The sequence below is a fragment of the Protopterus annectens genome, chromosome 8.part0, assembly GCF_019279795.1.
Source record: "Protopterus annectens isolate FY-2018-M chromosome 8.part0, PAN1.0, whole genome shotgun sequence".
NCBI lineage: Eukaryota > Metazoa > Chordata > Ceratodontiformes > Protopteridae > Protopterus > Protopterus annectens.
Genome location: NC_056741.1, coordinates 1,285,081,245 through 1,285,107,919, shown reverse-complemented (window position 1 = coordinate 1,285,107,919; position 26,675 = coordinate 1,285,081,245). Strand labels below are relative to the sequence as shown.

The following is a 26,675-nucleotide window of genomic DNA, read 5'->3' as shown; positions in this document are numbered from 1 at the left end:
AAGATCGCAGCAAGGCTGACCCCACTGGAGAAAAATCTCTCACTACAGAGTCTTTCAGAGACCACTCGTGAGGCATGAGAATAGCTCTGCTCAACTTAGAAATCCACCGCCACCCAGTCTCTGGTGCTTCTCACACAGGGGGTATGATCTGGTTCTTGTTTGTTGATGTACCACACTACAGACATATTGTCTGTCTGATGATTTACTGTCGTTCCCCAAGGGAAGAGTGTTGAGGGCTTGCAGCTAAAAAGCACGCTCTCATCTCCAGAACATTTATGTGCAAGTGGCATTTGTTTGGTTGCCATGTGCCCTGGACTGTCCTGCCCTGATAATGCCCCCACCCGATCAGGGAGGCATCGGAGGAGGTGGAACAAATGGTCTCCCAACAGGAGCTGGTGGGAAGACATCCACCACATGAGATGCTTTTGCGTGATCATAATGGTGTGAGACATTGGAAGTTCCTGGTATGACCATTGAGAAAAGCATCCACTGAAGGATCCGCATGTGGTATCTGGCCAATGGAAGGAGGGTATGGCTGCCATGATTCCCAACACCTTTAGAACTAACTTGGCTTTGGCTCTGTTGTTGTTGAGAAGTAGTGATACCAATTTTGAATGTCTGATATCCTTTGGTTCGTTAGTGTTGCAGACATGTTTACAGTATCTAAATTTGCGCCTATGTAGGTAATGACTTTTCGCAATTTATTGAGATACCCAGTTTTGACAGGCGAAAAGTGTAATCTCTGGCCATCAGAAGGAGATGCTTGGTGGGAGCTGTGAGAGCCAGTCGTCCAAATATGGAAACACCTGGAATCCTTTGTCGTCTCAGGTGAGAAGCTACCACTGCCATGCATTTGGTAAACACCGGGGCAGTGGTGAGACCAAAGGGCAGGGCCCTGAATTGAAAATGACTGGTTCCTAGCCTGAAGCGGAGTCTGTTCATTTTTATGTGATAGTACAGCGCCCTGAAGGTCTATAGAGCACATCAGCGTGACCATAAAATTGTTTTTCTTGACCGATCTGTTCAAGACACTGAGATCCAAACTTGGTCTCCAGTCCCTTTTTTTTTTGCATTAAAAAGAATATTGAGTAAACTCTGGATCCTAGTTGGTCTGCTGGCACTGGCTGAATAGCTCTTTTGCAAGCAGTTTCAGGGATGCTGAAAGGGCTTTATCGGGCGTTTCTCGATTGCCCCTGGTTCTTCGGACCCCCTCTGCCTAACCTGTGCGTCAAGCTTAAGTCCTTGAGATTTTGAGATTGTTTACATTCTTCCCCCTTCTGGCCTTTGGGCTTTCTCAGAGATGATCCAGAGAAAAAAAAGATCGAAAAAAAAGGGAGTGAAGTGAAAAAAAAGAAAAAAGTTAAAGGCAATTTTGCATAGGCCGGCGAAGGACGAGCCTACTCTCCCCTGTTCCTCCTCCTGCCTGCTTTCTCGGCCCGCCGGGCCAGAGAGGAGCGAGAGGAGTTGGAAAGAATTAAGGATATAGCCAGCTGCGTTCATTTTCTTCTTGAAACCAATGGCTGTGAGATCCTTCAGTAATTCAGCGAGCGTAGTAAATGTCGCTGAGGAGGAGAATCCGCTTCCCGTATCTATCCATGGACCTAGATTGCCAGTTCCTTCTTGTGGCGGCGGCAGCTACCACAGCATCCACAGAGACTCCTCCTAAAAAAAAATTCCTCTTGTCTGATGTGCTGTGATGAATTTGGAGGGTGGAGGGGTGGGGTCCACTGAATCAGGGAGCCCATGCCTTTTTAGCAACCACCTGGAAGAAAAAAACGGAGCGACGACAGACAATTGTCGGCTCCGGGTCCGAGGTGACAGCAGTCTCGTTCCGACCACGACCCGGCTCGAGCTCAAGAGAGTCACAGGCACCACTGATGAGTCGGGCTCTGAAGCATCTGGCCGCGGAGCAGAGAAGCCACCAGAAACTGTGGACTGAGTCTATCGGCTCCCAGCGAGCCCGATAAAAGCAAAGGTTAACACAAACACACACTCAAACACACCAGTTATACCCTGTCAGAATCACAAACTTTAGTAAAAAATAAAAAAAATAAATAAAAACAACAGTAGTACACAAACACTCCCTAGGGGAAGGAAGAAGAACTAAAGTTCTTTTAACAAAATTAGGTTCGGGGATAAAGTTCAATGAACTACACTAATTTAAGAATAATTAAACTAAAAAGATAGACAACTTAACATCACTCTTTTGATTAACAGCAAGTAGGGAGGAGAAAGTCCTATTCATTTTTTTATGCTCAAGAACAATCTGCATACTCCTAGTTCTTGCTGATTTAATAAAGAAAGTAGCAATATGCTCATAATTCATTTTTAACACCTTTATTGAATTATCACTTAAGACATAGGCAAAACATACATTTAGGTAAAAAAAACAAACCATGTTAACATGTTCACAGTTACAAACATTATACATCCATCATTCTTTTATACAATTAGCATCAATCCAACATTACATAAAGTGCTTAATTCCTGTGTTTCCTTAAACTTCATTCCTCCTCTAAAACATTATTCTGTGTGTATTGTTGCCAAAAAGTACAGTTGTGTACACTTACCATAAATGTAGATGTTCGAGTGTATTCACTGTTGCAGTCATTATATTTGGGTAATCCTGCTGGCAGGTTGCCCTCAGTCGGCCTGAATTCCAAAGTCCTGGGTCCTGTGTCGGTTGCTGTCGCCCCTTCCCTGACGTCAGGTCGTCAGGGGCATAAAAGATGCGGCCAACGCCATTTTCTTTAGTTTTTCTTGCCCCAGATGTCAGGTGCCCCCTAAAAGGGTAGCCAAAATATATATATATATATATATATATATATATATATATATATATATATATATAAAAATACATGCACCAATATAAACTTTACCTTCCTCTACAAGCAAATACACCACATAGGTTGTATAAATCAAAGAAGGAAAGATAGGTTCCATCAGAAGAAAGGGGGATGGCGGGTGGGTAACCTGGACTGCAACAGTGAATACACTCGAACATCTACATTTATGGTAAGTGTACACAACTGTACTATGTTCTTCGTGTTTCACTGTTGCAGTCATTACATTTGGGTAGAGTCCTAAAGCTATGGTTGGGAGGCTGGAGCTAAACAGCGTTAGGAGCGGCTATGAGGCCCTGCAAAACTGCAGTGGCAAAGCCTGCCCTGGATTTAGAGTAGAGTGGCAGATGATAGTGCTTTGTAAAGGTGTGCACTGAACTCCAAGTAGCAGCCTCTAAAATGTCCTTGGCTGGTACTCCCCTGAGAAAGGCTGCTGAAATGGCTGCAGCTCTGGTTGAATGTGGTCTAATGCCCTTGGGCACTGGCTTGCCATAGTGTAAGTAGCAGAAATGAATGCAGTGGCCTATCCACATTGAAACAGTATGCTTTGAGATAGCCTTTCCTTGTGATCCTGCAGCATATGCCACTAGTAATTGCTCTGTCTTTCTGAAAACTTTGGTTCTATCCAAGTAGAATCTAAGCTGTCTGTGTACGTCCAAAGAATGCGGAATTCTCTCCCCCTTGTTCTGTGGATTTGGATAAAAAGTTGGCAGATGGATAGTTTGGTTAAGAGCCACACTGGACACCACCTTAGGCATAAATGTTGGGTTTGTCCTCAGAGAGACCCTGTCTGGATAAAAAATGATAAAAGGTTCCACAGCCATGAGTGCCTATAGCTCTGAAACTCGTCTTGCAAAAGTTATTGCTAGGAGCAGAGCTGTTTTCCAAGATAAAAACTTTATATCAGCAGTAGCAGCTGGCTCAAAAGGAGGCAGGGTTAGTTTTTCCAAGACATAGTTGAGGTCCTATGCAGGCATTGGTGATCTCCTTGGAGGCCTTACATTTTTCGCTCCTCTGAGGTACTGCTTTAATAAGGGATGAGAAAAGATTGGTGGCTCTGCATTGTAATGAACCGAAATGGCAGAGGCATGAATTTTAATAGATGAAAAAGATACGCCTTTCTCCAGTATCTCAGTTAAGTATTGCAAAATCTGAGGAATATTTGGCATAGCTGTATCAGTTCCTTGTGCCTGGTTCCAAGCACAGAATCTCTTCCATTTTCCTGCATATGATTTTCTAGTACTAGGCCTTCTGGCTTCCAAAATGACATCCATCACAGCTTTACTGAGAGGTGTGTTTTGTATGACTACATTATCTGCCATGCTGCCAGGTTTAAGTCCTGAGTTGGTTGTGCAGGATCTGATTGTTTTGCTGGGACAGTAGATGAGGTATTTGAGGTAAGGTCCAAGCTGGGCATTGAGACAAGTTCCTTAGTATTGGATACCAGTACTGGCGGGGCCAGTCTGGGGCAATCAGTATCATCTGTGGCTTCTCCTGTCTGACCTTTAGGAGTACCTTGGGGAGGAGAGGCAGTGGGGGAAAGGCATATACTGATAGATTTTTCAAGCTGACAGATAGGGCGTCCACTTTCTATGCTTGTCTGTGATAAATCCTTGTGCAGAATCTTTTTAGTTGGTGGTTGTGAGGGGAGGCAACTAGATCTATGTCCAGGCATCCCCATTTCCTTGTTATCATGCTGAAGACTTGTGGATCCAGCTGCCACTCGTGGGGATCCATGAGGTTTCTGCTTAGCTCGTCTGCCAGAGTATTTTTCCTTCCTGGCAGGAATTGTGCCTGCAGATGTACTTGGTAAGTCAATGCTGTGTCCCACAAAGTCATGGCAAGTCTGCAAAGGGGGTAAGAATGTGTGCCCCCCTGCTTGTTTATATACCACATGACCGTGGTGTTTGGTGTTGTTTGTCTTTATCAGTAGTTGTCCCAGATGAAGTAGGTCCTTGAAGGCTGTCAGGGCATTTTGAACAGCTAGCATCTCTTTTTGATTGATATGTAGATGCATTTGGTTTGAGGTCCATGTGCCCTGAATGTATCTTCCTGCCATGTGGGCCCCCCAGGCATAATCTGATGCATCCGTTGTTAGTGTCTGCCTGGCTGGGGGTAATGTGAATGGCTGTCCCTTGTTTTGGTGACAAGCCTTTGCCCACCATCGAAACTCCTGTTGCAGGCAGGGAATGAGAGTAATCATAGTTTCCAGGCTGTGGCAATGTTGAGTCCAAACACTTTTTAGGTACCATTGAAGTTTCCTCATATGCAGTCTTGCATATGGAATTAGTAGGATGCAGGATGCCATGAAGCCCAAAGCCTGCAGAAATTTTCTTGCAGATAACTAGGCCTTTGTTGCCAACATTTTGAAATAGGTAGTCAGTTGCCTTTGTTTGTCTGGCATGAGATAAGCCATCTGGGCAGTTGTATTTAAGCTTGCACCCAGGAATATTATCTCTTGAGAGGGTACTAGTTTTGATTTGTTTTCGTTGATTGTGTACCCTAGGCATGTCAGAAGTCTTTTCACAAACGCCAGATGCTGTAGAAGAATGTCCTTGTTCGCTGCTTGAATGAGACAGTCGTCCAATTAAGGACATTTTTGTATTCCTCTTTGTCTGCAGAATGCAATTACTGGTGCCAGGCACTTTGCAAAGACCCTGGGCGCAGTAGATAAGCCAAAGGGCAGTGCAGAGAATTGGTAATGCATTGAGCCAGCCTTGAATCTGAGGTATCTTCTGCATATTTGTCTGACTGGGACATGCAAGTATGCCTATTTTAGGTCTAAAGTCACAAGCCAAACGTTCTTGCCCAGCATGGGCAGAAGCTGCTGCAAAGTCAACATCTTGAATTTTGGTATATCCAGGAATGTGTTCAGAATAGATAGGTCCAGTATTGGCCTCCAGGCTTTGTCCTTTCTGGGTACCAAGAACAGTCTTTAGTAAAATCCTTGTCTCTGCTCTTGCTCTGGTACTTGTTGAATGGCCCTCATGTCCATGAGGGATGAGACTTGTTTTTGTGCCTCTGCCCATTGATTTTTTGGCAGATCTGGACAGCCGTTTGCCTTTGGCAGGGTATGGAAATGGAACTTGTAGCCTTGTGACACGATATTTAGAACCCACTTGTCCTGGGTTATGATGTGCCAATTTTGAGAAAAAAGTGTTAATTTTCCCCCTAAGGGTACTGCCACGAGATAAGTGCTTGGTGCAGGCAGGGGGAAGTCATTGGGACTGTTTCCTGTATGGTTGTGATTTATCTTCTCCAACTTTGGAGGTAGAAGCACCCCATTGCTTTGACCTGTATGCACCTTGCGCCTGTGATCTGCCTCTGGGGCGTCTGGATCTGCCCCTTTGAGGTCTGTCTGACACAGGAAAGGACCAATTCTTTGTTGGCCAGTGTCTACTAAACCTAGGTGGCTGTACTTGTACAAAATCTTTGACAGTTTGCATAGATTTTGCTTTGTCCTCCATTTTCTTTAACACCTCTTCTGCCTTAACACCAAACAAAGTATCATGCTGTAAAGGTGCATCTAATAATTTAACTTTGACATGATCAGGCAGATTTTGTTCCTTTAACCAAGCATGCCTCCTAATTACAAAACCAAGAACTGGCCCTGCAGGAGGCCTCCAAAGAATCAAAACCACATTGCAAAGTATGCTTTCCAACTTGTTCAGCTGCATGCAATAAATCCTGCATTTTCTTGTTTTCTGCACATTCAGAGTTTAACAACATTTTCTGTTTAAGCAATGCCATGACATGTTGTTGATATTTGAGCATATGAAACTGACAGTTGAAGGCCCTTATAGCCAAGGTAGCAGATGTGTATACCTTTTTCCCCCATCTGTTCAGTGCCCTAGAATCCCTGTCAGAGGGGGTAGGGTTTTTTGCAGTGGAAGCCTTAACTCCCTTGGGACCCTGTGAAATAGTTTCTGGGTCTGCAGCAGGGTTTTTAAAAAGGAATTTATGAGAGTCAGGAACCCTGTAATATCTGTCAGGCTTAACAGGAGCTGGAGGCAAGGAGTCAGGGGTAAGACTAGACTCCGAAAAAAACATAATCTACAATATCCATCATAGGTGGAATGGCTAGTGTCCTGTGTTGAGGTAGTAAGAGGAAATCCCTGAGCCTCTTTTTTGATTCTGAAAAATCTTGGCTCTCCCAGTGGAAATGCTCCCTCATGGTATGCAAGGCTTCCCCAAAAGAATAGTCCTCAGGAGGAGAAGCTGAAGGAATAGATTCTTCAGCATCAGAATCCTCACAGGGGGGAAGAGAATATTCCTGATCAGAAGAGGAATCAGAAGAAATAGAAACCTGATCTGAAGATTCATAGTCTGTCTCTTGCCTTGGCCTCTTATAAGAGGGGGATGGGAATCCCTGATCAAGGTAATCAAGTCTTCTGCCATTTTGAGCATCTGTTTTTGGGCATGGAGGCCTGTCCATGTGGCTCTTGAGACTGCTTCTTTGTCTTTGAAGGTGCTTTAGTCTTTGCCTTAGAAGCTGAAGTCGGTTTAATGTATAGATGTTTAGGTCTGAATACACCCTCAGAAGCCGGTGCCTGCTCAGCGGCTCTGGACCCATCTGAGGGAATAGTGTCCGAGGCTCCAATACCTTGAGTTTCCAGCGGCATAGCCGACTCCACTTGGGAGTCGGTAGCGGCTTGCGACTCTAGAGAAGCGGGTGTCAGGGGCTGCAAAAGCGCCTCACTGAGAACCGGCGTACCAGCGAGTGGCTTAGGAGAAGCTTCGTTGTCGGTTTTGGGCCTTGGTTGCCTAGCTTTTTCTTTTTCTTTGCGTTTTTTGTGAACTCCGGTAGTCAGATGGCTGTCCGACGACATTTTGTAATTAAATCTGCGGCCAAAATAGTTTAATGCAAAATCATACCGACGCTTAATAGTGCGTTGGTTAAATCTAGCACAAAACTGACAACTTGAAACGTCGTGGTCAGGGCCTAGGCAATGAATACAGTAAGAATGAAAGTCCTTATGAGGTATTTGCTTTCCACAAGAAATACAATTATTAACTTTTTCTGACATCGGTCTGGAGCAAGAAAAAAGTTTCCCCAACGGGGTACTTAGCTTTAATATAGACTTCGGACCTGAAACTCGAACACGAAAATCTCGGGAGTCAGCCGACCGGCACTTGTGAACTGCTTCTGCTTCGGGCACCGCATGGCAAGAAAGACTAAAGAAAATGGCGTCAGCCGCATCTTTTATACCCCTGACGACCTGCCGTCAGGGAAGGGGCGACAGCAGCCGACACAGGACCCAGGACTTTGGAATTCAGGCCGACTGAGGGCAACCTGCCAGCAGGATTACCCAAATGTAATGACTGCAACAGTGAAACATGAAGAAAATTTTCATTTTTTCAATGTAATTTGTTCCCACCCTCTTATAAAGATCCCATTTCCAGTTCAATGTTCACAGTTCTTAATACACAAAAAGAAACTGTTTAATTTAACTGGCAAAAAAAAAAAAAAACAGAGTAGACAGTGTATTACAGCAGTGCTTCAGCAAAGACCACAATAATAGGGAGTTACTATCCACTATACAGATATTTAACTGACAAAAAAGATTAGGCTAAGGGACTGACAGCTGCTTCTGGCTAACTACCATTCATTTTAATAAACTCCTGCAGCACTGATGAATTAAAGATATAAGCTCAAACTCATCTACTGATACTTGTTTTTGCTGCGATGCCTACCAACCATCAAATCCCCTCCCCAAGTCAAACATGACCTATTCATTCTTTTACCTGGTAATTTTACATGGCATCAAGGAAAGAGCTCTGCATGCTATATCAGAGCTGAAGAGTGGAGTGCTTCCATTCTGTCATGCTCCCCATTTTGATTATTAGTGCTGGTATGGTGAGAATGAGGAGAATATTACAAAGGGTAACCAGTATAGAAGGATTAAAGGTCAATATGACATACTTTTCTGTGTGAATCTAAAATGTTGCCCATAACAGTGCCAGCTGTGAGACCATTGGTACACTAGAAGTGTTTGTATGAATGGGTACAAGACACCAACAATATCATAAGGCACTCTCATGACTGTATAAAGTATGACCTCCTCAACACAGAGGAATCAGCTTCTCACTATTTCACACAGCTTCTTTGAAGTGGTGATTGGGCACTAGATATATTCTCAGTATTGTTTGACAAGGGTCCTGCAAGTAGTAGTATACTTTGTCCCATTGACTTTTTTTGTTGACCTGCTAGACTCATGCATGAGGTGTGCTAGGATACCACAGTCTTCTTCCCCCAGACTCTTCTTCCACCAGACTGCATTATTACTTCTAAGTGGAGGTCTGATGTTCTAATGAATGTTAGTTCAGGTTCTGGTGTGCCAGGTCCCTGGTAAGTGCCTAAGGACGAACTGCCAGTATGTCCATCTCCAAAGGGATTGGACAGACGGTGGCAGATGAGGTAGATGCTGAGATCAGACAGTAAGCACCTCTCTGGAAGAAGTATTCTAAGACCTGTTTTGTGCTACATGTGCAGGCTTCCACTCCTTCCTGTCTTTCCTAAGGTTCCTCTCACCATCAATCTTCTTATGTAGACAATTTTTCCTAAGTACCTTCTTGAAGAAAAGGGATATCCCTGACAACACTGGAGGCTGTTCCTCCAGCTGAATGATGGCCTCCAGCTTGTTCAAAACTGACCACAAGTGAAAGGCAGTCTCTCCCTCTCTCTACTCTTTCAGGTTTTACTAGTAAAATTCATACTACTCTGCAGCTGACCAACAGATATGATTCTCTTAAACAGAATAAGCATTCTGAATGCTGATTTTTGTATGAGATCTCCTGCCCGTGACTGTAAAGGTCCTTCACAGCTGCATGAAAATGCTGTGGGAAACAAAAATAGTTTTCTTGTAAACATTCCCCAGCAAAAGTACAAATACTAACAATAATCATAAAAGAAGTTTAAAAACATGTTTTTTTTTTTTCCCAACAGGGCACTTACCTTTTTAGATTCACGGAAAAGCAGCTCTACATCAAGAGTCTGCAGCAAGCAATGCATTACTTATTTGCCAAAATGTGCATACACCTATAGAAACCACCCAACGGCAGACAAGCAGGGCTCCATCTGTACCAATGATGACCCAAGTTTAGCAGCAGACTCTTGACAACTGGTTTTGCTGGCTAGGGGTTACAGAATGAAGAAGCCACTGGCCAGCTCAACTATCCTTGAGTAAGGGTTGGGGAAACAAAATTCCAATGCTCTGTCTTTAGGAAACCAGAAGCTTCACATTTCATTGCCTTAGATTACGCGGCCCTAGGTCAACTGGTGCCCTAGGCAAAACAGCTCCATGGCGCCCCCCCCAACACATTACCTGGTGCCCCCATCCTGGTCTACCTACACCAAATAAATACTGGAAAAGTGCCCCTGCTACACCGGCGCCCTAGGCAGACGCCTAGTTGGCCTATGCCAAGGCTGACCATGCAGGGGGTGATGATGGCATCACTGCTCTAGCCACTATGGATTCTTACTGGCTGCCATCTGGAAGATGGCTCCTGGCTCTTTATTTGTGACTCCCATCAGATCACTCACTCCTGGAGCTACAAGCAAGTTACTGCAAAAGTCAGCTCCCCAAGGAAGTGGGGCCCCACCTGATAAGAAATGTTGCACTCATGAGGGGGGATATGCATTAAACAGCAACTGGGGGATAAAGGTATGTATTAAAAAGCAAATTGCAGGTACAGGGTAGAGTGGGAGCAGATACCAGAAAGGGGGCTATAGCTGGAACCTCTACAGGGGGGCCATGTAGGGAGAGAAATTAAAATGTGCACACATCTGTGGTAAACAAGAACTGAAGATGATATAGATTGACTGCCTTTCACAGCCTGGGATGCAGGGATGAATTTTTGCAATGGGCAGAAGTTAACCCAAGCCAAGACATTTGTAGAGATTTGAGAGGTGGAACACTCAGATAAATATCTACCTATGGCTAAAATTTATTTTGAAACATGATCCTGTGACAAACATCACAAAGGGACTGTAAGCTCCTGGGGAATCCTGATGGTCAAAAACAGGTAAAGGTAAAAAGAAGAACAAAATCATAAAATAATAATAATAATAAATTGCTTTTTATTCCAGTGCTAAATTTTAAGTACATTACTACATAGCAAAATAAAACACACATACTGCAGCAATAATCCACACGAAGAAGGTCAAATGGGTCAACCAGGCGCTAAGGATGCTTGATGATCAAAGGAGGGTAAGGGCAGCAAAGACCATAAAAATGAAATTAAATGTTACTACTTAATCAAAGTGCATAAAGCAAATAAAACATTAGAACAACAGGTATGAACACTGATCTGACAGTCTGATTAATTAAACCTTTCTGAAATGCAACGGTCTTTAAAAAACTTCTGAAAAATTAGCACTACCAATAGTGACTGTCTAAATTAACCTTAGAAAAACTAACAAGATCAGAAAACATTATTTGCTTACGCATCATCATGGTCACTTTCTGTCTCACTGTCAATCCTCTGCTCAGAAGATCCTTGGGGATCATCATCAGGACGCTGGGGTTTTGGTGACTCTCTTTCCAATGGCCTCACTGGTCCTGGGCTTGCTGGACAACTCAGTGGTCTTATTGAGTCACTGGACTCATCTACGTGTCTATGTGCAACTGATGCAGACTCAGAAGGCTCTACAGAAAAAAATATATAATGGATTTATGCAATTCAAAAAAAAAAAAAAAAAAAAACACACTGTAAGGTCACTGTTGCCTGTGAGCATCATCATCACATGCTTCACATGCTTGAAATAAATGCAACAAGAGGCAGATCTTTATCTTTAATGGAAGTGTTGGTTTAGCTACTGTAAAAGAATGGAGCTGCAGTAGGGCGGACACTATATTTGTTTTTATCAACAGAATAAAGGGGGTCCTACTTTTTGTGAGGTGATGTCACTAGAACATTTCTGTAAAGGAAGAGGATCCCCACATACTACTAGAATCAAAAGATCTTAATACATGGAAAGCATTCAAACCCAGAAAGTGCTCCTCATCATTTAATCTACTTTTAAACAAATGATCTCTTGCGTATTTTGCTAGCAACATTCAAAGCTCTGCTAATAAATGCAAGGCAAGACAGCCCAAAATGCAAATAACAAACAATTTATAGTTGTCCAATGGGATAAGGTTGATTGTTCCAGTGTGAGCACAACTCAAAGTTACTGTAATGTGTGGCAGTCTTCAGTTCCAAATAAAGCCATTCCAAACAGTATTGCAATTAAAGAGTCACCACATTCAACTGAAACCCCTGCTAAGATTCCAAGCCCCTATGCCCTGAATTACCTTTGCTTTCACTGGATGATGCTAGATGAGTAACAGGCTGCTGGCCTTCTGAAGGCTGAACAGATGAATCGGGATGACTTGGTGCCAGAAATGGAACTAGTGAATGCCATGGAAAGACGGATACTGATCGAGGCTCTACATTTGTCCAAACTGGAATTGAAAAGAGACAAAATAGAGCAACAGAGGTTAGTTCCAATGCACTCCATAAATATGAAATATTAAATAATAGTTAATATAACATCCTTTCTCTAAAGCAAATCCTTGCGGTACTGGAAAAAATAAAACTCTTTGTTATAAAAATCATCTCTATAATAATAATTTAAATTTGTACTTTTATGCTGATAAACTACATCACTGACAATTTTCTTAGCACTCCCAAATACATACTTTCTGTAGATGATCTTCACTTTCCTAACTTGTTTAGTATTCCAATAATTATTCAGTATGCTACAGCCCTGGAAATGCACCTCTCCCAAGTAACCTTGTTAAGCAAAAGTGTCTCTTTCAGCTGCAACAAAGGGGTGGACTAGCTTAATCACAGAGTTTATGACTGAAGACAGAGAGACAAATGCATAGCTACAGTATGAATCTTGTTAACAGTTTACAGCTTAACCTCAGGGCTAAAAAAACAGATACATTGTTACAGTATTAGTTGATTTATGACATCATCTTCCTTGAGGAGTCCTTGTTAGGTATATACATTCTCCACTAGTCATACTTTGGCACTTTCTTCTGTAAAATCCTGAGCACTATGGCATAATACATCGACTACATGTGAACATTCATCTCCAAGGCCTACAATTCTGTCACTATGGCACCACAAAGCACTTTCCAGGAAAATCAAGGGATAGTGCAGATTTGACACCATACTAATAAATGCACAACACAAAAAATATACATCTGCCTGACCTACAGACAGCACTAGGAGCTGAAGATAGCAGAAGACCTTTTACCAAGATGCAACAATGGTGTGTGGGGGGTTTCTCTCATAGATAAACTGATACGGTAAGAGCACACATTGTATCTAACATCATGGACCCTCCCTAATGGGTCCTTGTTTGGGATAACTCCCTATCTATACTATCAGGGTGGAAGGATCCGAGGGATTGCAGAAGCACATAACTCAGCTATTTGAGCTGTGAGGTAAAACTTCACAAATGTGGTTTAACACTCAAGAGTAGTGGATGAGGCAATAATGTTTGAAGATATGTAGCCAAGACAAAGTGGATACAGTACATACGTCCCCAGAAAAGACATTTTCGAAGCAAGAAGTAGACCCAGATGCTCATCCAATGGAGTGGTCTTTGGATACATTTTTCAGTGCTGATAACAAATGGTAATACATTGCCACACCTACTTGAAAAGGGTTCATTTGTAAACAGGCTTACCCTCTTTCCCTTTAGCAAGAGAAATAAATAGCCAATCATTTTTTTCTCAAATCTTTGATTCTGTGTGGGCAGAAACTCGGCTGTCTATGTACATCCAAGGAATGCAAGGGCTTTTTCCTTAAGTTTTGAGGCTTATGAAAAAAAAAACACTGGGAGCTGAATGACCCGGTTTAGGCTCAGTTCAGTAATCACTTTAGGCATAAAGACAGGATTAGTCCAAAAAGCCTTCCTGTCTTGATGGAACATTAGAAAAGGTTCTTTGTACATTGAGGCTTGCACTTCTGCAGCATGTGTAGCAGACGTTACAGACAACAAGAACAGCATTTTTACTAGAGTAACTGAATGGCATAAGAGACCACTGGTCCAAATGGAGTTAAGGTCATTAACTTCAGGCCTTATGAGTGGTTAGCTCAGAAAAAAGCTAATGCCACATTGCGAGATGGCAGAGAAAATATATGGGTTCTGGAGCTAATTTTAGAGCTAACAATAATAGCAAAGCTCAAGTTTTCAACCAGTAGAGATTTATCAAAATACATGAACTGGGAAACGTTTGTGAGCTCAAATTGCAGCCCCTATGAATGGAATGCAATCAAGAGGGCCCCCTAACCAGAGATGGCAAGGTCCAAAAAGGGGACCTCTTTTAAAATTGTGAACTTATCTAATGTGATTTTAAGTTACTGTGCCTGCAATGTACTTAAAAAAGGTTGGACCTTTGTACCCACAAAAAGGGCAGAAGCATGTGAAATGATTAACAGTCTAAGAGCTTATGTCAAGAAATTAAATTTAATGTTCATTTTCCCTAATGATACTAATGCATTTCATGATTTTTAAGCAGTTTGTTCAATCCCCTTGTGCGACCTGAGCTAGAAGCATTTTAAACACTACTGAATTATAGCTGAGAGAGACTTTTAACAACAAGCCCATAAAGAAGTACTATAATTTAACAATTAAGGAGCAAGTAATCTTTTATCAAATTGTGAATGATAATAAAATCATAGTGACCAAAGCTGACAAAGGGAATGCACAGAGAGATATATTATAATAAAATGTTTGAGATGCTTGCCAACAGTCAATTTTATAAGAAGGTAGACTTTACTGACATTAACAAGGCCTATTTTATGATTGATTCTTGTTTAGAGGAATGAGTCTGTAATGGAAGGATTGACAACGTGACTGCTAATTTTTTAGAAACCAGAAACCCAAAGATCAGTCGGGTCTTTGGGTTGCCTAAGATCCACAAATCATTAGACAATCCTCCTTTAAGGATGGTTGTGACCAGTAATAAGAGTAAGACTGAGGCTATGCAGTGTTTGTTGATAAATTTTTCCAAAGACTGGTTTGCAAAACTGAATTGCTTATTAAAAACACTTTTGATTTTAAGAATAAAATCAAAGAAGTTCAAGTATTTGATTCAGATGTCTTGGTTACTCTTGACATTCAGCCATTATATACAGTTATATCGAATGATGTTGGGATGGATATTTTTAGATTTGAGCTTATTGATTCTAAACTGATTCCATGTGACAAAGTGGATTTGATTATGGAAATGTTGGACACTACACTGTCTTATAACTTTTTAAATTTAATTCCACTTATTTTCAACAGATCAATGGAGTAGAGATGGGTGCTGCAATGTCCCCTAGATATGCAAACGTCTTTATGAATGTCTGGGAGAAGGCAAATATCTTTTCCAGTAAGCATCTATTTTGAAAACATTTTTATAAACGCTTTACTGATGATTTTTGTTTTGTTTTTTTGGTTTGGAGGGTGAAATTGATATTCTTAAGGCATTTTTACAGTACATTAATTCTGTATCTTTGTATTTAAAGTTTACTTGAGAAACTAGTTCTGAAAGCCGAATTTTTTTTGATGTAACTGTATATAAAAGAAAAGGTAGGCTACTTACAAAAATCTACAAAAAGGTAGTTCAAAATAGCACCCAAGTTATGATAACATGCATTCTCAGAGAGTTAAATCTAATACAATCAAAGGTCAACTAAAAAGTACAGATATGCTCAATCAAGATGATTCTGATTTTCTGAAAGAAAGTGAAGCTCTCTGCTGTAAATTTATTAACAGGGGCTATTCATAAAGAACTTTAAAGAAAAATATTATGAGGCAGTTAAAGCAAGAAAGGATAGAGAGAGAAGTGCTATAAAAGAAACTAAAAGTAATGTGTATAGCACTTCTATGCATATAACTAGTAGTATAGATAAAAAGATGATTAAAGATGTTATTGCTGACAACTGGAAATTTTTAAGTAGTTTTCCTGAGATTAAGAAAGTTGTCGGAGACAAGCCTTTGTTTGTTTATAAAAAGGGGAAAAGTTTTAAAAAATACTTTCAATCAAGGTTAAATTTATCCTCAAATAAACATAAAAAAGGTAATGTTTAAGTGCTTTAACTGCAGCTTTTGTAGCTATTTACTCACTGGTATTGAGTTTAAAATTAGGAATATTAATATAAGAATTAAAGACAGGTATTGTTGTAAATCTAGGTTTGTGTTTTACCTGGTTTTATGTGACTCTTGTGAAGTGTTTTATGTTGGTAGAACTACGAGATAATTAAATAGGAGAATTTATGAGCATCAGCAGGCTATTAATATCAAAGATGAGAAAAATGCTCTTAGCAAACATTATAATCAAAGTAATTGTTTAAGTAGCTTTAAAGTGGTTGTTTTAGATCAAATCATAAACTATGAGAATGCTTCTGATGCTGAGGAAGAGCTTGACTGGAAAGAGTATATGTGGCAGCTACGACTGGATGCTTGTCATCCCCCTGGGCTGAATGCTAAAGAAAAGTTTAGAGGTATTAACTATGTTAGTCATGTGACTTCTTAACTGTTTTAAAAGGTGTGCTTTTAACTGGTACATTCAGTCTGAAGAAGTCTTGTAAAAGGACAAAAGCGCTTACTGAATGGTTTAACAAAGTGTTTTGGTTTTTATATTTCAGCCTTTTTTGATATTATCTTATTATTTTTATGGCTTTATTTTTCCTTTTTATGTTGTTGTTTAAATGTTACCCTTTTGGCAGATAACCAACAGGGCATAAATACACTTACAATAAGCTAATACCAGTCAGAAAAGCTTAAAGGTAAATAATAAGAAGTTATGTACCTACCATAATGTTCCATGTTAGTTGTCTTCCCAAAGGAAGAAGAAACTTACAGATGGAAAAAGGACTGAGCGTATAGATTTCAGTGGTGCTTCAGGTTTTAAGATGGAGACAGCAAAGCTGGCTTAGAAACAGGAAGGCCTTTTGGAATCCGCATAGGAAACCAAAAGTTGAGAAGAAACAGGAAATTTTTTAGGCTGTCCAAATAATATCTAAAGTTGACAGTGGACAAAGGTATAATGTAGCCTCAAATCATAATAGTCTGGAATAGTTCCTGGCCTACCGAGATGTATGGATTGATTGAGATTGTTCTTTGAAGCAACCTAGAAAAAAAAAGATGGATTAGTTAAGTAATTGACTCTGTTCAGTGTGAAAATCAAAGGTAACATCGAACCAAAAGAGTATGAAGAAACAGGACCCTCCTTTCAGATGTAATAGCCACTAAAAATAAAGTTTTCTGCAAGAAGACACCCTTTCTGTCAAGATAATATCTGCTCATGTAAAGAATCAAGGATGTCAGCACTAAATTTAAATCATTGATCTGAGGAGTTAGGAAAATTACCGCTTCAGGGATGGATTACCTGAGAGATCCCTTTAAAGGAGCCTATGGGAAATAAGAGGATTAGTGCTATCCCTAATAAGAAAATTAGAAATAAAGCTAAATTGAAATATTGATAAGAGCAGAAGAGGAGCCTGAATGAAAAATCTCTCTGCAGAGTAGCCCTTTTCTGCCTGATATTTCAGGAACGAAATCACATTTCTCGAAGGGGCCCAATAAGAGGAACTCTTTCCATTTGTTTTTCTGTGTAAATCCCTTCTGGTAGAGGATTAAGAGTAAGTTATTTCATGATGTCTCTATCTGTTAGAGATCAAAGGAAGCCTGGCTAAGGAAGGAAGTGGAGCAAACCCCAAGCTGTGTCAATGGAAGCCTGATTGACCGGGTGCAGCTGACCAGAAGCTGAAATCAGTAGATAAAGCACTGGACCCAGATGCCCTGGCCGCACCAAAAGGTGATGATTTTGGAACGGAAACCAAACTTGCTAAAATTTGCTAAGGGGCAATGAGAATCAATTTGGCTCTCAAACTTAGCTTTCATGTCAATAACTGGGATCAGAGTCAATGAAGCCTGGGAATTGAGATCAGGCCGGCCAATCCTGGGTCAGAGAGGCCTGACCGGGATGGCCTGATATAGAGGAAAGAGGCTGAATCTGGCCCTGGACATTTGGGCCACGGGGAGTAGCAAAAAGTCGCAAACATGGACGCACCAAAACAGCCAAAAATCTATAGACGTGAAGATTGTTTGACTCACCAAGCGTGGAGGTTCCTGAATAGTTCTGCTCAATCTGGGTCATGGTAGGAGGCATTTTCGTAGGATATGCTCTACCAGAAACCGGGATGAGAGGAGATCGCCCAGAGAGGAAGTCTGAGCGCCAAGGTCAAGGTAGGACTTGATTTGGATTGCCAAAAGACCATAACAACTACAACCATGTTGTGTGTAAAATGGACTGCAAATGTCCCTAGAATAGAGAGTCGCTGAGGGCTTCGGTAAACGCTAAAAGCACTGGCTCATCTCCCCCAGACATTTATGTGCAGATGGTCAAAACGGGTTGCCACCCCCCATCCACAGCCCTGCCCTGATATCTCACCCCACCGTTGCCAGGGAGCATCCCGTGGTGATACAGTGGCTATCGGGGACGAGGTAAGAAGAGCCGTACGGTGACAATGAGACGATGGGACGGACCAAGCAAGATGTTCTTTAGATGTTTGTGCAGATCATCTCCCGGGACGCCATTGGGAGTTGCTGGTTTGGACCACTCGTGTCTGCAGCATCCACTGAAGGAGTATGATGTAGAACCGAGCTTAGGGGAGAAGCAGTAATGGTCGCAGCGGCCATGAGAGCACCTACTCTTTAGAACCATTCTGGCCATGTGATCTTGCTGGCCAGAATGATCCTGACATGAGTTTGAAGGTTCGATGACGCATGTTGGAAGTTAACACAGTGATATGGGTGAGTATCTAAGTTTGCGCCGCATGTGGTAATAGACTGGCAGGGCTGTATATCATGCCCTTTTGACGGGTTGAGACTAATGCCTCTCTGAGAACACAATTTGCGGCCAGAATCCCTGGCTTGCTGAGTGATGCCTGGTGGTGGCTGACAGGAGCCAGTCGCCGTCACGCCCCGAAACACCTGGAATCCCTGATATGAAGGGTGAGCCGCTACTGCTACCATACATTTATGACTTTCTCTGGGGTCGTAGGTGAGAAGAAAAAGGCAGTGGGCTCTGATGAAGAAGTGACTGGACCCCGCCCGAAAGAGAAATCTCCTGCCTGGACGTGCCTGTTGGAGTTGATGTGATAGTACGCTGGCCCCTGAAGATCTATTGAGCACATCCAGTTGTCCTTCTGTAAGGGGGGGCAGAAGACACTGAAGAGAAGTGATTCAGAACAATGTTTTCCTGACAGACTTCCTGAGTCTGGCAAGATCCAATATTGGTCTCAGTCTCCCGCCTTTGGGGACCAAAAAGAACCTTGAGATTCCTCCTGTGAAGGAAATACTCTACTGTAGTGACCTGAATCTTTCTTTTGCAGTAGTTTTACATTACTCTGCAAATGTCCCTTAGACCGGGTGGCATCTGGAAGGGAACTTGAGGGGGAAGGACTTTCCCCTAAAGGAATTATATGTAACCTTTTGATGGTGATGCTTTTTGCAATGGTTTCTTGAGTGAGGGAATCTGCCAGGCTTGGGTACAGTGTGTGGTACATCCGACTGCTCCAAGAAGGGGGACTCGAAGATAACACCAGGGATGGGCTACCAGAGAGATCTGTCCTGTTTCCCCTGGTTCTTCTCTCCCTCTGCCTCTAGAGCTGCTGCCTGCTGTGCCTCCAAGGGCCTCTAGGGTAACTGACCCTCACTCCGCGTGACTCCTGGATTTAAGAAAATCATTGAGTCCTCTCTTCCCCTTCCCTCCTCCCTCTAAGGCCTAGAAGGGGTGTTCCCTTAATTGACCTAGCAGAAAGAGTCTGCTCAGCCCCTGCTCACACCTGGTCAAGGTTACGGACCTGAGGCCGTTCAAAGCTGACCCATCAAAGGGAGAATTTGTATGACGGAAACTCAGGGATCCTAAGAAAGAACATCATCGCATCCAGGTTACGCCTAAGAGCCACACCTGTGCTCAGCGTGACCCGCTTCCATCCGCGAAAGTGAAAGATATAGCCGCATGGAGGAGTTAATAATGTAATTGAGGGTTCCTAGCCTTAGGAAGATCTTTCTTGAGCCCCCGCCAGTGCTCTAATCCTTGAACTACTTCTTCCCAGCTCCTTGAGGATATCTCTTTGGAGTCTGGTGAAGTGACATAGGTAATTCAGCCAACCATTAGCAAAGGTCGCTGAGGGAAAACATCCTACTTCTCCCACTCCATCCTATCCCAGAGTCCTTATTAGAGGATGGACGGGGAGGAAGAATCTGAGCATTCCTTTGCGGCCGCAGCCACCACCACCCCATCAGCTGGACACCCCTTTGGTAAGGAATTGTTTGTCACTAGGGGCAGATAAATTTAGAAGGCCTCTAGGACTTGCTCTACAGAGTCAGGGAGCGCCCACGCCTCGCGTACCTTAGTGCATAAGGGGACAAAGAAGGGGAGAACCAGGAGGTGGAGGCCGAGATCCAACGCCTCTCTACTAGACCTCGACTCATCCAGAGGGACGTCAGTGGGGCCGGTGGGGTCTGTTTCAGAAGTTCTAGGATGTCAGAGAAGGAGACATCCCCAGAGGGATGATCATCCTCCTAGGGATTGTTGTCATCAAAAAGTCAGTATCTCTCAGACCTCTCGGGTCTCTACTCTTCTACAAGTCCGTTCCAGGAGGAGATCCTCCTCAAACATCAGCTCAATCCCCGGAAGAAGGGGGCCCCAATGGGGAAACCCTGACATGGCTCCTCTTCTCTCAGTCAAGAGAAGTGGCAGATCCGGAGAATAGAGGAGGGAGGAGGAGGGAGGGGAACAGACTGCTGACTGATACCAGTGGCCAGTACATTCTTCATCACTCGGTCGCTCCCTCCCAGCAGGTCTCAGGAGGAGAGAACAAGAGCCAGGGAACCCAGGGGCCAACCGAAGGAAGTCTTCATCCTCGATGTCTCCCCTCAGCTCACCAGAGCTCCAACCCATGGGAAAGGAAGCCTCGGACAAGGTCCCAAGCCAAGTCGAGGCAGGACCCGACGGAGGAGACCCCATGGGGCTCCCACCAAGAGAGAGGGCTGGATGAGGGTCGATGCCCTCACACAGAAGGGGTATCATGCCCTCCAAAGCCCCTCCAGTAACCATGCCCGAGATAAGCAAAGAGGCTGTGGGAAAGAGTTGAAGGGTAGACTGTAACGGGTGGTAGCTTAGTCGCCTGCCCGAGTAGGCAGCTCATATTTGGGCGGGTACCTGTGACTTCGAGTAATCTACTGGTGGGACAGTCAGTCTCCTGAGGCTGACAACCTGATGACATTCACAACCTAGCTCATGGCCCGAGATCATAGAAGAACTCTCTAGGTCATGATCGGCATCGGCCCAGCGAAGCGAGACCCCGACCCTCGGCTCCGTTCAGTTCCGAGCCGCATATTGAGCAGCGGCCACGGGAGCCGCCCTCGGAGCGCATCCGCTTCCCAGATGGATGGGCTCCAGCCGAGCCTGTCGGGCCCACCACACCAGTGTCGGCGTCGATCGGAGCCGACACCGATGCCGCCCCCACCAGCCAGGCGTCGGAACCGACCGGGCCGGCGGGGCGGACACATAGATTCGCACCGCATAGCATATGGGCCCGTAAAGCTCGGTGCCTTTCAGAATCGCTCCCATTAGGCTGATCCCACTCCAGCACGCAGTCGGAGCCGAGGCCGCAGGTTTAGATACCGGAGCCTGGATCTGGCAGGTTTGGTTGATTTTGGGTTTTAAATCGAGAGTGGAACTGCCTAAGGTTTTGTTGATTTTGGTGGGAAAGCAGCGGAAGCCCTCCTCTGGCTGAAGGAGTGACACAACAGTACAGGAGTCCCTAACAAGAGGTGTGGGCCAGGACAAGAATAGTTAGGACAGAAGCCTGTCAGTAGGGCCCAGACAAAAGTACGAGTCATGACTCTAAAACCTGAAACTCCTCTCCTTTTACATGGTGCCCCAACACACAACACACACACTTTTGATAAAATGAAAACAAAACAAACACACAAGAGGTATTCTATAAAACAACAACACACACACCCCAACAACAGGGATGGGCTAGGAATTGACTAACAAAAAATTAAAAGAGACAGGGAATTTCTACAAAAAGGATAGAATTCTTTCTTAAAACTATCAAAAAATTGGGGTTTTGAAAAAAAAAGGCTTGAAAATCACAAAGTGAACAACAAAACAACAGCTGGTAAAAGGCTGGTAGAAGCCGTCTCCCAAGCGCATCTGGGTACTTACTGCTCTGCATCATGGGATAAGGGGGATAGAGGAGCTGGTAAAAGGAGTTCTCGAAAGCTGTTCGAGCTAAAAGAAACAGGAGCGCCAGGATCGCTCCTCTCCTCCATCAAGCAAGAATGAAGGCGAGATTGACAACTTAACATATGAACTTTACTTAAACAATAAAGAAAATACTGCAAACACAAAGTAAAATATATGCAAACTACCACACAGAAAATTAAAGAAAAGGTGATAAACAAAGATAGCATGCATACAGAAAAACTAAGCTCCAAACATCTAACTTTCCTTGATAGCTTACTACAAGAATACAGTCTCCTTAAATAGCTAGTACTCGCATATAATTCCACACAGGTCAGACAGCATCATCCTTTTTTTCTACCTTTTAAGTATACATTGTTATATTAAAATGTCCATTTCCACAGCCCCCAAAAATCTCTGACATAATTTATTGCTGGAGAAATGCATTGTCAGTTATTTTATCTAGTAAGACAGTCATCAAAGCTTCTGAAAACATATCCACATCTGCTTTTCCTTGAATCTTGAATCCTTGTTGTGTTTTAAAGTTGTCATTATAGCTATTGCATTCCACTGGTCTTCTTCCTCATTTGTTACATTAACAAGTGGTGGAATCGAGTTTCAAGACTCTGCACAATACCCTGCCCTTTTACACCTGGGTAAACGAAGAATCACAGTTCTACCCCGAGATCATCATACTGCAAGATAAGCATAGCAGGAACAGAAAAATGAGAAATAATACAAAGTTTTATTCAGCCTGGCATTATCACAGCTGATTTTCTTTTAGCTTGGCAATACACCTGGCATCAAAGATACACAATACATTTAACTCAAAAACTCTTTTGTTAGAAGAAATGATCATACGATGTTCATAGGTGAGCACTAATGCTAACAACCACTTTGCCCTTTTTAATTCTAGCCATGCAATTTCAAAAACATTTGTCACTGAGAATATTATCAAAAGCTGGAATTACACCCTGTATTACCGCTGCTGTCGCACAGTTTTATGTTGCTTTGTTTTTTCCCTTTTCCATGTCCTGAAGTTTCATTGACAACTAAAGAACAAGCAACTTGCCCTCTGAGCCAAATAAAAGCTCTGACATATATGGCCCATGTTATTTATTTATTTAACAGCTTGCATACTGTTTCTGAATAGTGGCAGTAACAGCCAACTGTGGGCCCCTTCTCCTATCATTCTTCTCTGTTTTTGAATGTTGTAATAGCTTCCTTCTAAACTACCTATGTACTTAAACTGCTCAGCAAATCTCCTTCTAACTTGTTTTAAGAGTTAGGTCCCAACTGTCCACCCTCAGCCACATGCACTAGCCAGACTGTTGTGGACTGAACCCCCCCCCCCCCAACACCATCTAAGACTGCAGTAGATAAATATAACATCCATCTCTGCAAAAGCTTACAGACTTTCTTTTTATCCAGTACAGTCATCTACTGCAGCCCCCCCCCCCCCCAAAAAAAAGACTCAGCACAGTAAGCACAACAACCGGCCCTGCAAAAGCTTACAGACTTGTGTTTTTACTCAGTATAATCGTGTACTCCACTCCCCCCACCCCAAGGACTGCAACAGAGTGTAAATACAACATCCAGCCCTGCAAAAGCTTACAGTTATCTTTTTATGAAGTATTATAGTCCTGGACTGCCCCCCCCCCCCGAAAGACTGCAGCAGAATAAATACAACATCCAGCCCTGCAAAAGCTTACAGACTTGTCTTTTTAATCAGTATAGTTGTTGACTGCACCCCTTAGACTGCAGCAGAGTACATACAACATCCAGCCCTGCAAAAGCTTACAGACTTGTCTTTTTACTCAGTATAGTTATGGACTGCGCCCCTAAGACTGCAGCAGAGTACATACAAAATCCAGCCCTGCAAAAGCTTTATGTATTTGCCTTTTTACTCAGTATAGTTGTGGAGTGCACACATACATTCTCCCCTCCCTCCCTACCCAAGACTGCAGCAGAGTAAATACAACATCCATCCCTGCAAAAGCTTACAGAGTTATATTTTTACTCAGTATAGTCATGGACTGCACCCCTAAGACTGCAGCAGAGTGCATACAATATCCAGCCCTGTATAGTAGTGGACTGCAAGCCCCTCAGACTGCAGCAGAGCAAATATAACATACAGCACTGCAAAAGCTTACAGACCTCTATTTTAACTCAGTGCAAGGTGAAATGATGTGATCATTTTGTTATCCTAATAATGATTTGCTTAATTTTAATGCCTCTTCTCTGCTTGGCCAGTACTTAGTGGTCTGCTTTTCTGGCTGTTTTTCAGAAATAGAATCAAAAACAGCCTCCACTACCCCTTAATTTTTTCCCTCACCTTCTCCCTCTAATGAATGAGCTAATCCTGCAGGCAGCCTGCTCTTTCCAGCTACTACTTTTGTGAATCTTCCTTTCTGCCTGTACTGGCAGTTCTATGCTGCATTGGTTTTTCCCTTTTCCATGCCCTGAAGTTTCACTGATAACTACTTACTGTAATATTACTATGTCTTTCAACTCTTACTGTTTTAGTCTACTGCTTTAAAAATTACATAGCTTTAAGATTTACTTTCGCATTTACAATAGTAAGCACCCATATTTACTTGTGTGCTAATTCCAGCAGTGCCTACTCTTTTGATAGCATTTGGCTTTGCACTGGCCCTAAGGGGCTAGAACCCACTCCATTTGCCCCACTCACTTTTCTGCCCTACCTTAACCCAATTTCCACCCATCTGCATTACATTTAAACTTTGCTAAGCCCACCCACTCCATACCTACAACCAATCACACACATTACAGCCACCCTATTAGCTTCTTTCTCTTATACATAGCTATATTACACTACACCAACTTTCCTTTGGTCCTTCCCTCCTCACTCTACTTTTTCTCCTTCCCCAACTATTCCATCCACCCACCTCGATTTAAATAGAAATACATTAATTTAATCTACTGATCACGCCTTATTAAATTCTTCAAAGATACTTTTCTGTACTATAACTACAATATGATGTCCTTTCACTTGCTATTTCCACTTCTACTATCTATTCTTGTTCATGCCATATCTTATCACACTCCACTGTTACCCAGCCTCACTGTCACCTCCAGAACACTACACCATAATTCTAATTCTAAACTATCACCTTCTCACTCTGCTACAGTACCCAACCTATACTCTATCACATCCCTACTTTCTTTAATTACAAATACACCAAAGAAACCACATTACGAAGAGACAATGTTGTTTGTTTGTCTTTTCGGCTTTTCCCAGTTATGGGTCGCCACAGCGAAACTCCAGTCCGCTAATGATTGGCAGTAGATTTGTTTATGGTGCCAAGTTGCCAGCCTGATGCCCAACCTTCAGCAAAGGCACGCCCATTCACGCATGTCTTTCGGAGGCCACTCGACCGCGGGGAGGACATACAGACTCCACACAGAAAGCACTCCAGCCGTGAATCGAACAGGAGAACCTCTTGCTGTGAGGCAACAATGCTACCGCTGTACCATCGTGGCTTATGAAGAGACAATGTAAAGATGAAAACTAATGTGGCTTATGAAGAGACAATGTAAAGATGAAAACTAATGTGGCCATGATCTACAAAAATCACCTTGAAATCACTTCCTATCCCCTCACCCACACCAAACTTCCCAGTATTGAAATAATTCTTTCTCCTGCAAATCAACAAACACTGGTGCAACCCATTACTACAAGAAATCCTGTACTGGATTTCTAGTGATACCAACACGGAAACCATCATCATAGGTGATATTAATACAGCCTACCTACACATCGACTCTGACTCTCCCACACTCTCCATCAATCTCTTTGGTTTTACCCAACTTACCACTTCTGCTACTTGAATAGACATGCAGTAATAGTGAGTCTACATTAGAAAGGTTCCTCCCACCACTCCTATTAAAATTAACACTGCTGGCTGCCTACCCGACACCATCAGTGACCATTTACCGATCTTTACTATGAGGGAATCTAATCATGCACATAAATGCAAAATCTGTAATTGTGTGTGTAACATCTCCTTTAATAATGCCACCTTCATTAATTACCTTAACAAATACAATTGGGGTGTTCTAAAATACTTTCCCCTAGCTAAAACTGCAACTCGCTTTAACAACACATTCCATAATATACTAAACTAAGTAGCTCCCATCAGATCAAAACAAATCAAATCTTGCCCTGCCCCATCCCTCACAAGAGAAATCAGGCAACTCATGCTAAACAGAGATAAAACTTTGAAAGCTTGGTCTACTGACAAAACACCATAAACGGTCTTTCGGCTTTTCCCGGTTAGGGGTCGCCACAGCGGAACTCCGGTCCGCTAATGATTGGTAGTAGATTTTTACGTGCTGGCTTGCCGGGCCTAACACACAACCTTCAACGAAGGAATGCCCATTCACGCATGTCGACACACAGAAGACTCTCTAACTGAGAATCGAACGTGCAACGTCTAACTGTGAGGCGACAGCGCTAAAATGGCAATATGTAGACAGCTTAAGAACCTTTCTAAACAAAAATCAAACAAAACAAAATACTTTTCCAAGCTCCAAGAAAACCACCAATAGAATCCAA

General features: G+C 42.8%; 1 protein-coding gene across 1 annotated transcript in view; it reads right to left on the bottom strand.

The window, feature by feature from the left end:
- Window positions 1–26,675, bottom strand: part of CIC (capicua transcriptional repressor) — a 1,784,113-nt gene that overhangs the window by 747,902 nt on the left and 1,009,536 nt on the right. The window contains exons 3-4 of the mRNA XM_044080802.1: window positions 12,140–12,289; window positions 11,290–11,491 (exon numbers count right to left, since the gene is read on the bottom strand). Coding sequence (XP_043936737.1) covers window positions 11,290–11,491; window positions 12,140–12,289 — 352 coding nt within the window. The remainder of the gene's footprint in view (window positions 1–11,289; window positions 11,492–12,139; window positions 12,290–26,675) is intronic.